The sequence below is a fragment of the Heloderma suspectum genome, chromosome 2 (genome assembly GCF_057233095.1).
Source record: "Heloderma suspectum isolate Gila_16-S chromosome 2, 16-S_ref, whole genome shotgun sequence".
NCBI classification, from domain to species: domain Eukaryota; kingdom Metazoa; phylum Chordata; class Lepidosauria; order Squamata; family Helodermatidae; genus Heloderma; species Heloderma suspectum.
Genome location: NC_139459.1, coordinates 399834156 through 399847943, shown reverse-complemented (window position 1 = coordinate 399847943; position 13788 = coordinate 399834156). Strand labels below are relative to the sequence as shown.

Genomic DNA, 13788 nt, shown 5'->3' with positions numbered 1-13788 from the left:
GTAGCACGCTGTGACAAGTTTGCACAGTGCTTTGAAAATAAAGTTGCTCACATTCATTGGACACCGTGATTAATGCAGTTCCATTAGTAGAGGCGTCCAGAGCACTGTCTGGTCCAGTTTTATTGGATGGGCTTCAGTTATTGAGGCCCGAGGATGCGGACAAGGGGCTTGGTCTAGTCCGGTTGACCACCTATATGCTTGACTCTTGCCCTTCCTGGCTTATCACATGAAACAAGGAGGGGATGTCTGGCTGGGTCCAGGAGGTTGTAAATTCCTCCTTGGAGATGGAGTGGTGCGGGCCTCTTTAAAAGAGGCGGTAATCAGGCCTCTCCTGAAAAAGCCTAACCCGAACCCAAGGATATTAATCACTATAGCCCGGAGGCAGACATCCCCTTTCTGGGCAAGGTGCCTGAGTGGGCAGCTGCAGGACAACTCCAGGCACTCTTGAAGGAAACAGATAATCTAGATCCATTTCAATCAGACTTCAGGCCTGGTTTTAGAAGGGGAACTGCCTTGGTCACCCTGTGGGATGACCTCTGCCGGGAGAGGGACAGGGGGAGTGCGACCCTGTTGATTCTCCTGGACCTCTCAACAGGGAGTGCGACCCTGTTGACTCTCCTGGACCTCTCACGAAGGGTCGGACACGACTGAACGACTGAACAAAGACCTTTCATTTCCCCAGTATTTTAGCTTTTTAGTTTCCTAGTCTTTTAGCTCTGGTTTTTTAACTCTGTATTTTAAATTTCTGCATTGCTGCTAGGTTGTATTCTGGTTCAACTATTAGACCGTGGTTTTACGCTTTCATATTTTATTCTGTTTGGAGGGAGGACAATTCTTCAGATGTGGCCGCCGGGAACTGGAAGATTACACCTGCTCTTTACATCCTTCCTGTGGGGACGTGGAGTAGGGGAAACCTATTCCTGGTGGCCATGTCAGGAGGAAGATACATGGGTCTTCAAAGCGACCTGTCCCTGGGTCAGAAGACCTGTTCCTGCAATGAAAGATTGTGGTGCATGGAATCCTGAGAATCACTGGCAAAAAAGGTGTGGAAACAATGTCAATTACAAATGATTCTTAGGCAGACCATCCCCTGTGGTGAGGCATGGACCTATGCGGCTCGTCTTGTGGTTACTGCATAACTGAGGAGTCTGCAATTCCCAGTATAGTGCCTCGACTTGCAAGGGAGAACATAGAAAATGTCCCTGCTATTATGCTGTTTCTCCCGAAGGCATTTTATGGAATGCCTGCCAGACGGACCACACAGACCATGCTGGTATTGGTGAGCTTTGGAGACTGAGGGGAAGCCATCATTGTGGGAGGATGATCCCTCCTATGTATAGTGCATGGAACTGATTCTCCCTGGCTGCTGTCTCCTGAACTTTCTGCACACAAGAGACACCTCCTGTTTCTACAGAGCCACAAATGCTGGACTCTTCCAGGAATAAAAGGGTGGATGTGAGGCACAGTGCTGTTCTGGACATTGTCTGGGTTAGTGGGAATCACCTTTCTTATTTTTCAGGTGGAAGGAAACTGGGCTGGGTGCTGGACCAGTGGTATCCGAAGAACATTGAGTTGAGGGACTCAAGGAAGTTGGAAGGAGGAGCTCATGCTCTCCATCCACTCTTCAACCACTACATGACGCTGCTCAGGCATCTTCTAAGTTCTGATCCCCAGGATCCAATTTGCTAAGGCTGACCCAAGGCAAGTTACCAGTCTCCTCCTCCTAACTCACTTTTAGCTCCACCCATCATTGGACAAACATGGCAGAGGAAGGGGAGGGAGCTTGATTCATGGGATCCTCAGATCCTGTGTGGGTACCATTTACGCTGTCTGGGGCCTGCCACCTGCAGGACAACCAACATGTAACAATTGTTCCACTTAGGCAAGCTAGACCACTGCAGTTACACGGAAAGATTCATTCGGAAACCAGTACCAGAAGGCATGAAGAAATGAATTTGAAAGAAAATAGAATTATATGGCAAACAAAGTCAAACCGAATTGGAACAGGACATACAGAGTTGTTCTAAGGTTCTTAATTATATTTAGGGATGGATGGACCTATCTCCATCTGGAAAGTGGGGGAGGTCGACAAGCTCCCCCACATACAGATTCACATGTCCCGGATCCACTTGATGAGCCTCCCTATTTGCCCCCCGCTCACTGAGCTGCACGAGCTGCCCCTCCTCTCAAGGCCAAGGACTCCAGCAGCAAAGCCCTTGTCCTTTTTGCACAGAAAGGTTTGATTGGCGGAGTCCTCAGCACTGTGCACCCCCTAAGCACTGTAACCCTGTCCTCCTCCCGAGGAGGCATTGCTGATGCCCTTCCTGCCCACGCTGCTTGTCAAGGGCTTCCTTGACAGTTGGCAGAGGGAGGATGAGTCCTCGGTGGCACTCCGAGCAGCTCGCCAAGCTCCGGAGTCCTCAGTGGCTGGGTCCATCACCGCCCAACGGCACGGAGAGCAGGGTCTTGGAGGACAGATGCAGGGAGTCTGTAGGACTCCACCTCCTCCTTGGACTCCTGCACCATCCCTAATTATAATACAAATTAAGAGTACCCATCAAATCTCCTATAGGGAATCTGGAGCTCTAAAGGCCAGAATAAAAATAAAATAAAAAATAAAACAAACACACCTAGCAGGATTAAAATGCAAAACATTTATTACAGTGCTTTCCCAAAATTGGAATTAAGCCTCTTTGGCTAAGCAGAGACTACCAGGTCATCCAGAGCAGAATAGCAGTTTGCTAACAGTACAACTCAGATGAATCTTGGGGGGGGGGTGTCCAACGTTTGAGAGAAGCCTCCTTTGCCAAGTGCGAAGTACCTCATAGAAAAAGCAGAATATTGGGTGTTTAGTAACAAATTATACAAATCGGGTTTATGCTGTGGGTTTCATCCTGAGATGCTCCTTTGTATTCAGATCAGGCCTCAGGATAATAATGTAGCACTTAGGAAGAAAGATGCAGGCCAGCAACCCTGCACTGGAGGCCAAGATGGAGAAGACCTGCACGGCTACCATGTATTTCCCCTTGGTGCTCAGGTAGGTGGGCACAAAGGACACCCAAACGCTGCAAAAGACCAGCATGCTGAAGGTGATCAGCTTGGCTTCATTGAAGGCCCCGGGCAGCTCCCTGGCGAGGAAAGCCACCATGAAGCAGATAGCAGCCAGGAAGCCCATGTAGCCAAGGGCAGTATAAAACATGGTGACAGAGCCTTCGTTGCATTGCAGGATGATCTCTCCTGGCTGAGAGTGCATGTCAGAGTCTGGGAAGGGTGCATATGTCCCCAGCCAGATGGCACAAATGCCAGCTTGAATGCTGGAACAGGAAATGACAATGGAGTTGGCCAAGCTCTTCCCCAGCCAATTCCTCAGTCTGTTCCCTGGCTTTGTGGCCAGGAAGGCCAGCACCACAGTGATCGTTTTGGCCAACAGAGAAGAGATGGCCACCGAGAAGATGATGCTGAAGGCTGTTTGTTGGAGAAGGCAAGTGACTTTTCTTGGCCAGCCAATGAAGAGGAAAGAGGACAAGAAGGAAAGCAGGAGGGAGACGAGGAGAACGTAGGAGAGGTCCCGGTTGTTGGCTTTGACTACAGGGGTTTGTAGGAATTTTATGAAGATTCCTAACACAAAGCCAGTGGTGAAGGACAAGAACAGGGCAGCAGAAGTCAGGATGATCCCCAAAGATTTTTCAAAGGACAGGAAGGTTATAACCTTGGGGACACACCGGTCTCGGTCCTTGTTTGGGTGCTGATCTTTTGGACACTTGGTGCAATATTCAGCATCTGTAGAGAACAAGAGTAACATCTCCTTGACATCCTTCTCAATCTCTGCTCTTTTACATTAAATCAAATATATTTTTTCTTGAGTGATCGACAGCATACATTCATTTCATGCAGAGTTTGGTCATTCCTCCTCAGCGTCATCATTATCCCATGGGAATAACCCACATTTGGTGTTCTATGTATTTAAACAGGTCTTTAAACAATGAATTGGGAACATATGTGAGACTGATGAATCTGGATGGATTTTTGAGGTCTCTTGCGGTTTTCCTGCAGGCTCAGCCGGCAGTCCTGCCGACGTCCTGCTCACCGCTTGCAATGAGGAGATGAACTGGGCTATTGATATGATCGCTCCCAAACATCCTCGACCTCACTGTAGAACCATGTCAGCCCCTTGGTAATCCTAGGAGCTGAGGGGGATTACATGACAGAGTCGACAATTAGAGCACAAATGGCAGAAGACTTGGAATGAATACGATCGAACAGAGGTAAGAATCCACTTTCAATATTATTCTGTAGTGGTGATGAAAATCCTACTTCTCTGCCACCATTGCATCTTCTCAATGTGGTCCAGCAGACCTCTTTCTTGTGGTTAAAGGCCTCTTGGGTGTAGGCCTTGGAACACAAGAACTCGAAATCTGAAAGGCCCACTGTGAACAATTTTCCAGACACTTTGCAGATAAAATCACTCATATTCGTGCTGACTTGGATGCTGTCTTTTTGACAGAGTCTGATATGGAGTGGGCTGGTGCACCATCTAGTCATGTTATGGATACCTTTTGGCTTGTGCAGTCTGAGGACATGGACAAACGTCTTGGAGGACTGAGGGCTACTACTTGGCCTTTTGATCCTTCCCCACGCTGGCTCGCAAAATCTGCCAGAAGTGGGCTGGATATATGGCCGTCGGAGGTAGTAAATTCCTCCTTGAGGTACAGAGAGGTCCCCGCAGCTTTGCAAGAACCTGTGGCTAGGCCCTTGCTGAAGAAACCCAATTTAGATTCTATGGTTTCAGATAACTACTGCCCTAGGTCAAATTTGCCATTCTTTGGCAAGGCGCTGGAGCGTGTAGTGGCCTCACAACTCCAAGCCATTTTGGATGAAACTGTTTATTAGACCCATTCCAATCAGGTTTCAGGCCTGATTATGGGATGGAAACAGCCTTGCTCACCCACGTTGATGCCTTATGCCATGGAATGGAAGGGGGGAATGTAATCATTTTGGTTCTTCTGGACCTCTCAGTGGCTTTCAACACCATCAACCATGGTATCCTTCTGGATCATTTATCTGGATGGGCTTTGGAGGCAAGGTGTAAAGTGGTTCTGGTCCTTTCTGGAGGAGCAGAAGGTGGCACTGGGGGACTTCTGTTGAAGATGGTTCAGAAGATCCAGCCGTTTCTACATACTGCTGTATGCTGCCTTGGGAGGGCTTCTGCCCTGAAAGGTGCCCAAGAAATGTTCTAAACAAACAAACAAACAAACAAACATGTCCTGCAGGCCTAACCTAGACTGAGGAGCCAGATTTTTCTTTCTTGATGCCTCCTGGTTTTGGAAAAATAACAACCAAAGCTGGAACAATGCTCAAGATGATCCCAGCTTAAAGTTGTAGCAATGGAGAACATGCCAATAAAGGGTAATATACGGTACCCACTAGATAAGATACCCAGATGAATGAACTTTGAAGACCATCTACAGACATTCCTGGAATATAGTGGGGGTGAAACTTGGGATGGGGGCAACTTGTTTCTGATTGGATTTTTAAACCTTCTTAAATAAAGCTGTGAAAGGTTTGAGACCTACAGAGGCAAAAGGGAAAAGGTCAGGCTTAGTGGCCTGGAGTTCTCTGCTGGGAGGGTGAGACACTGAGAGGAGTAGTTTCATTTCTCCACTTAAGTTTCATTTCTTCTGGGTAAAGTAGGGATGTCAGAGAATTCCACCACTGATCTCAGTGGGGCCAAATGTGCTGGCACATTCGGCCCCCTGGAATCTGTGGCAGAGCGAAGCCCCCCCCACACGTGAAATGTGCACAAAATGGAGCCTACCTGATGCCGTTCGCCGGTGGGTGGTTCTCAAATGGCGGCCGCATCTGCGGCCACCATTCGCCTCCCCAGGAATGCTTTGATAGGCTAAGTAAATACTACGTGAATACTTACGAGAACCACCCTATCATGGCTAACGCAGGGACGCATTTGCGTCCCTGTGGAGGCTGTGACAGGCTACATAAATATTTACGTATCCTGTCACGTCAAAAGGCAGGCATGCAAATGGCAGACTGAAATGGTAAGTGACATTACATCCCTAGGTTAAAGCAGTACTTCCACTTTTGAAGGAGACAGGTATATCTAAAGAGTGAGACACCCAGTAAGAGGGAGACAACTAGAGCCTGAAGTGAGAGTATAGTCTGAAGTTGAGCTGGAGGAAGCAGCCTAGAAAGTCTAAGAACAGCTAGAGTTAAGGAACTTGCATTTTGCAAAGTTCATTTTATTTTAATGCCCTTTGTATCACTGAGCTCTATTGTGTGAATACTGTTAGTTGCAATTTGTCTGCTTTAAATCTGCTGGTAGACTGCCATGGTTAAAGCCTGTGTCTAGAGTTTCCATCACCCAACGTCTAAAGCCTTCACCCCATGTCTGGGTAATGTTTGCTTATTTGGACTTGGCTTGGTTACCCATCAGGGTTTCTTGAGTTTCTTGAACTCAAATAGTCTAGGATCTGAAGAGAAACAAGATGAAATTAACAGACATTGCAAGGAAGGATCCAGGTTTAGAAATGCCTTCAAGAAAACCTTCTCAGAAAATATCTGGGTGGATCTTTGCCCTCCTGCCCACCCCACAGCACTACAGGCTGCCTTGTCCTCTGGATTCACCCACCTTCCTGGGTAGAGATGGTCCCTTCTGGGCAGGGATGGCAGTCATAGCAGCAAATCGGCTTTCCTTCCTGATCCACCTTGAAGAATCCAGGGCGACAGCTTTCCACACACCTGGATTGTGGCCTGGGTTTTGGCTATTGGGTGGCAGAGAAATGTAATAAATGAATTGAAAAGAAGCCACACATTCCTTTCTAGTTTACTACCCCTGGGGCCTCCCCTCCCCTTGCTCTGTTCTTTCCCTTGTGTCAAATTCTAGATTGGAATCACCTTGGGGCAGGGACACATTCTCTTGTACTCTGTAAAGCCCCATGCCCACAGCTGGTGGTGCTATATCAATGGATGAATCATTAAGTCACCCACCCAGCCTGTGTTTGAAGGCAAGGTTTCCAGTGTACAGATGGGTAGCAGAGCTGGGGAAAGGCTCTGAACCCACGGAGATCTTGAAGAACTGCAGCTTGCTGGGATGGACAGGGAATCAAAGGCAGACTAATCTAGAACAGCCTTCGCCATGCTGGTGTCCACCAGATGTCTTGTGGCAATGGCCGTGCTGGCTGAGAATAAAGGTAATCACCGTCCAACACATCTGGAGGGAATCAGTGTAGGGAAGGCTGACTCGAGGTCTGTTACATGCTTTAGTGCTCAAGAGAGTGTAAATAAATACAGTGAAATTAAAGGAATGATTTTTCTCACCTTGTTGAGCCATTTGGGCCACACAATGGCATCCTGGTCAATGTTGAACTTGAGGCCTGGAGATCCCCATCTTTCTATACTCCCAAACTTCACTCTAATGACAGACATATTTAGTAACTTCACCCAGTTGATGATGTCAAATTTGGCTGCCAGGTCTCCCTTCTCATCCAAATACACTCCATCTATGGACGTATTGTAAAAATGGGAGCTTCTCAGAAAAGGATGAAGCTAGAATGGCAGAGGAAGCACCATCACTGAGGAAACAAGAAACCACATCCCATATCTCAGTTCTGCCCATGTCGTGCTTGAATCTAGTTACAGAACTAAGTGGCAGTTTGGGAAGCTGAAGGCATTAGACATATGCATTTGTGTTACAATCTGGGCCTCGTCTTGCCCTTAGGGAAAAGCCACTTTATGGGGCATATTTTGGGCACCATTGAGAGGCAGCAAATGGTCATTTATGTAATCATGTCTGAAACGTCAAATGAACTCAGTCGGATTTGCTTCTGAGTGCTTCTGAGTATGCCCAGGTTGCTTTGAATTATGAACATTGTATGTTTAGTTTGTGCTTGGGAGAGAATCTGAATTCCTTGCCTGAAGCATCAAATTGTACACGTTCTTTACAAAATGCTTCTAGTCAAATGTAGTATCTTCTTGACATAAAGGTATGTTTAATACAAAAGGTCTGAAACAAAGCAAGAAACCTTTAATATGGTGTTACCAAATGTGCCTCTCTAGACACATGTACAAATTTTCTGCATGGTCACAAGACACATACTCACCAAGGGAGCTTTAAACCTTGGTATCTGGCGGGAGGGATGATTCACACAGCCAGGAATAATTCTGAGCATGTGGAGATAGTTATCAGCTCAGACTCAGAAAGGGAACAGCCAGAACTGGGGGAGGTTTCCTCCTTAGTGAGCTCGGATATGGATAGGTGTTCCTCTCTGGAACATGGGGCACAGATGGCTCGACTGGAGGGCCCCCCTTTCCACCCCTGTGACAACCCAGGTCTTGGAGGAGGAGGAGAATGTGGGGTGTGACCTGAAGGATGCTAGAGTCCAGCGCAGAGTGAAGCAGGAAAAGTTAGAGGTGGAGCTCAGACGTTCCACCGGCTTTGCATGAGAGCCTACTTAAGGGGGCACAACTGTCAGGGGGGGCATCCCCCTAAGTTATTCTGGCTGGAAAGCTCTTGTTCAAACTGCTGGCAACACCTCTGATTCCCACCTGGCTCCTCTATTGATATTCGTCATTGTGTGGAGTTGCTGTTTTTATTTGTAACCTGAGAGTCTCCAAGGATTTTCATTTACAAAGAACCTGGTAGCTAACTAATAAAGTTGTGAGGCTGAAGCCTGGTGCCTTGGAGTGTGTGATTGTGAACTGAGAGGAACGAGGAACTTCACACACACACACACACACACACACACGCTCTGGCTTCTTCAAAAACAGGGTGATCTATTACACCCAATGAAGAATTTAAAGTGTACTCCCATGAATTTTGGAAAATAACTAGGTGTTGTGTGTTCTGTGACAACTTTTGGCAAGAGGCATTACAAACATGAAACAGGTAAACTGGGATGGCCATCCCAACTGAAGGGAGCCCTGATCGTACATCTAGAGATGTATGGATTTTGTAAAATCCTTTTCCGTCTGCATCTGGTGGATTGTCAGGGGCCTTTTGTTCCATCGTCCGCTCATTGACAGAATTGGATTTTTTCAAAGTTGCATAAATTTGCGCAAATTTGCAGTCATGGAAATGCAAAAATCCCCCCCCCCCAATGTACATTTTCCTTTTGTAGTCTATGGGGAAATGCACATTTTCAGCCAGTGTTTTTTAAATCTTATGTGCAACCACATTTGTATAGGATTCTGGAAAGTTAAAAGAAAAACAAAAGGTCTGCTAGTCTGTGGAATCCATGTGACTTGGGGAAACACAAACTCATTTTTTTGTGTTGCAGATTTCCCCAGCATCACTACTTACAGCTAATCAGAAATGCAGCTTGTCTAAAAAGTTAAAGAAATCCTGTCCTATCCCCTGGACCAGTGGTCCCGTCCTGCAGGTATAAGAAACTTCTGGGCAGCTGTGTGTACACATAACGAAATGCTGTGTGTCCGAGGTCATTTGAATAGGTGCAGTTCTGGTGAGATTGCTACTGCGGGATGTGACCTTGCCTACGTGATCTGCAGAGTGATTAGATAAGACCGCTTTCCGCTGCCATTTTCCGTGCTCATGCCTGGCATCTCTGACAGAACAGAAGGCTTTCTCCAAGTGACCACGTCCACTGTTGACAGGTATCATAAGAGTCTGCTGCTAACAACAGATACGTTGAAGGCCAAAATATATGTTGAATGCAAAATAACGGGGAAAAGTGTAGCTTGGCACAGTAGTAACAGTCAACTGAAAAATTAAAGACGTACATACTGACAAAGTACTCCCAGCACATGGGGCCATCCAGGCAGCTAGCACAGACTGCAGTTGTACGGACATTCCCACAGAAAAAAGAAGGCCAGATGAATTGAAGCAACGCCCAATATTATTCATTTATTGACAATATTTATTGCCCACTTCTCATTTGAAAGAAATCCTGAAGTGGTTTAGAAAAGAATAACAAACAAACAAATTCACACAGACACACACACACACACACACACACACACACACACACACACAATCATTAGCTTAGTACAAAGGCCCAAAGAAAGAGATATGTTTTGAAAAAATGCTTAAACAGGCCAGCATTGAGGTCTGACATACTTCAGACCAGAGATCATCCTACAGGGTGGGTGCCACTGCAGAGAAGGCCCATCTTCATGTTTTTGCCAAACAAACATCTGTAGGCCACAGCACAGACAACAGTGCCTTCCCTGAAGATCATAGTGGCCAGGGAGGTTGGTTGGGGGAGATTTTCCTTGAAATAACCTGGTCATGAGTTGTATAGGGCTTTGCATACTAACGCCAGCACCTTAAACCTAGCTTGGTAGTAGACTGACAGATTCCCCACCATGCTTATACAGACTCCTGAAGGCAAAAGAGGGACCTTGGCGGAGGAAGGAATAGAGGTGGTACAGTGGAGCGAGGGGAAGTGCCGAAATACCACCATAGTCAGGAGGCAGTAAAGGCTCAGATAGAGAATGCAAGAGGACTTACTACAATGGTGGCTTAGAGGGAATGGGCTACATCAGACACAGAAACACTGCACCAGTGATGGAAGCTCTGAACAGATGGGCTCTGCCCTCTGAAGCCATGAAGGAAGCGAACAGATGAAACAGCAGAGGGAGTTTTGCAACTGGGCTTTCTCATAAATACACTCATTTCACCTCATCATGACATTTGACATTTTCTTTGAGTCTATTTTCAAGTCAGCTATTCTGTATTCTGTACAATCGATTGCCATGCATAGCAGGGATGTCTGGGATGGAGAAGGGAATACCTGCCATGGCTGTAGCTTTTGGATGTCCAACCTGCCTCCACCCTCTACCACCCTCATCCTGGTTCTCGATGAATAAGCAGCATCTAAGGCATGGGCCACAGCCTGGATGGTGTTGTAAATGATGTAGCTGTCTAGAGACAGGATTCTCTCCATGTCCTCTTGGGGCAGGGCCTCTTGCTCTGTGCATCTTGTCCAGCCTTTCACAGACAATGCATGCTTTATGTATGAACAACTAAACGTTTTTCCCCAAACTGCTCTGATAGTAGAGAGAAAGATCCAAAAATCATCATATTTTGTTCCTTTTTTTGTCTGAATAAAGAAGGAAATGATACCATGGATACTTTGGATAGGTAGATAATTAGACATCAACTCCAAGGTGATGTCCCACAAAGCTGTTGTGATCCAGACTTTCCCTACAATGGGTTTCATCAAGACTTCAACCAATTGTTGCATTTTCTGTATTCCATTTATGAAGGAACCAGTCTCTGCATAATAAACAAAGACATTGACTTGTCTCCACTTGAGGAATGACAGATGAAGAAGCTGTATATTGTTGAGAGTTAGTACTGAGAGGCTTTGTGAGAAAACCACACAAATGTCATTCCTGGTGAGCTCAGGTTTCAAAGTCCTGATGAACCTCTCTCCATTGTCAGTGTCTGGAGCAACAAGACCTGTCATTGTCCACCTGAAATACAGGAGCAGCTTGACAATCCCCCAGTACTGGGTTCCTTCTTTGGGAATCATCTGGGCAATATAGGAGAATTGATTTTTATTGCTCAGAACAGGAGAAACAAAAGCATAAGAGACCTGGCAAAGCAAAGCAAAGAAGAGACCGTTGGCTTGCTGTGGTGTAATATCTATTCTTCATCACATATTTCTGAAATATGGCCAGATCATACCTCTGCACAGGTAGTTCATCTGTTCCATACATCATACCAATGGAACAAGTTGTCTTAATTTTATAAGTAAATTTCAGACATCATATTGATGGAACCCCGAGAAATGAAGATGGCTGATACTTTCATAATGGAAGCAATTTCCTAACAGTTCATCCCACTTTCCCAGCAGTATTTAATGTAGCCAAGAAACAGAAACCAGAATAGGAGCACCCTTGATTCTGTCAGTGGCAAAATATGCCCACCCCCCCATCACTGGTGTCCCAAGTGCCCTCCTTGCTTTCTGAGCTCAAAGCATATGGCTGAGGAGAAAACCACACATGATGTCAATCATGTGATTTGCCCTTGAGAGTAAAACTTTTTTCTCTCTCCAAAAGCCAGCATGCCCTCCCCCCATCTAGATTTGCATGGGTGTGGAACAGGGGAATATAACATGTTGGTCCCCACCGTGAATCACCCCACCCCCACTCCTGCCTCAGGTTGGCATGTGGGGGAACTCACATTGATATTTTCTGGAGAACATGTAGATATCTCTGGAGAACACCCCAAGCAGAATTAGACCCAACCAGCAATCCCCCCCCCACACACACCTGTGGGATTTTGTAGATGCCCAGCAAGGTTGAAATCTGGATCGAGATGTCAGGGTCGGTCCCTTCCAGAACAACCAATGGGTTATTCCATCTTCCACACTTGTAGTTGGGGACATTTGCCTGCCCAGGAGAGAGCAGGTCTAGCAAGGCATCAGACGTCACTAGTGCACTGAAAAAGTTGTCATGGATGTTGTAGCCAAGGGTGATGTTGGGTAAGATTTTGGGATTCTGATTGATGTCCTTAATGGCAAACAGGAAGGATGGGATCTTCCAGAACCTCATGAGTCCTTTCCTAAATATATGTGTGTGTAGATAGATAGATAGATAGACAGACAGACAGACAGACAGACAGACAGACAGACAGATATGAATATGGATATAGATATGCCAAATTGCCATATTGTTTTCAATAAAACTCAAATATCCCATTTTTCCTTCTTTGTCTTCACAAGTTTTCACAGGCAATATAAATCTCCGGATTAAATTCTTAGAACTTTACTCATGCTAACATTGACCAAGAAGAAAAACAAGAAGCAAATCAACCAATCCCCATTTAAGGGTAGATGAGTTTCAGGGGCTGGGGGTGGGGGGGAGGTGGATTTGTTCCAGGATCAAGAACCATGAATTAAGAATTTTAAACCAGTGCAACTTTTCAGATAAATACATCAGATAAGAGTAAATGTTTGAAAGTTCATGAAATGATGGGAAATTGGTCTAAGTTTTGTTCCACATGGACCTGAGGTGCATTTGGAGCCCATTAAAGTGTGAGTATCCTGACTCCCTCTCCTTGGAATTCCCAGACAGTTGATGTCAGGCAGTCACAAACGCTGCTGTCTATTGGCTTTTTCTCTTCTCTTCACCACCTAGGAATCTTTTCCACCACCACCCCTTTTCTTTTTAGGTAGTGAGCAAATCAAGAAAGTGCTTGCTTTTGTTGTATTTACTACTTAAATGGAGGTGAAAGTGCCTTTGAGAACTATTGGTCTCTTTTGGCCTCTAGATCATGGAGTAAATATGTGAAGAAAACTTTTCTGTGCATGTGTGTGAGAGAGGGGGCAGTTGTCATCACCCCAATTGAGCTGGGGAACTTTCCTCTAGTACTTTGCTCTCCATCTCTCTTGTCATTTCTGCCCTGAATGTCTGTAGTGGGCTACATTCCCGGATGTTGAAAGGCACTTTGCCTCAGCTTTTGCCCCCACCCCCAGCCAGCGTCCGAAGTATAAACTGACACACTTTGGGCCAAATAATAATTAATAATTTTTAAAAATCCTAACTTCACATCTATGCTGATGGGATCTGAGCTGGTGGGCCATAGCTCCGTGAAAGTGTGGATCTAGCCTGCTTCTGCTGTGAAAGTGCCGAATTACATGTTGGAGATCATTAAGAAAGGAACCATAGAAATTTAGATGCGGAAGACATCTTGGAGGCCATCGGGTTCAACCTCCTGCTTAATGCAGGATCTGCAACTACAGGATACAAAGCAAGATGCACCTACAGTATCTCTTAAGAAATCGTCATCCAGCCTCTGCTTAAATCCTT

At 46.0% G+C, this 13788-nt stretch overlaps 1 protein-coding gene across 1 annotated transcript; it reads right to left on the bottom strand.

Annotated features, from left to right (window-relative positions):
• Nucleotides 1–2875: 2875 nt before the first annotated feature.
• Nucleotides 2876–12531, bottom strand: LOC146356618 (vomeronasal type-2 receptor 26-like). Its single transcript, XM_084830223.1, has 5 exons — nt 12325–12531; nt 11331–11570; nt 7333–7560; nt 6644–6719; nt 2876–3780 (listed from the first exon to the last, which is right to left on the bottom strand). Exons 1-5 carry the CDS (start codon nt 12529–12531, stop codon nt 2876–2878), a joined length of 1656 nt encoding a protein of 551 aa, XP_084686349.1.
• Nucleotides 12532–13788: the final 1257 nt, after the last annotated feature.

Coding starts and splice junctions, on each gene's coding strand:
- LOC146356618 (XM_084830223.1), bottom strand. CDS start 12,531: ATGAGGTTCTGGAAGATCCCATCCTTCCTGTTTGCCATTAAGGACATC. Junction 11,571..12,324: donor GAAGATGGAATAACCCATTG/GTTGTTCTGGAA, acceptor TTGCTTTGCCAG/GTCTCTTATGCTTTTGTTTC. Junction 6,720..7,332: donor GGCCCAAATGGCTCAACAAG/GTGAGAAAAATC, acceptor GGATTCTTCAAG/GTGGATCAGGAAGGAAAGCC.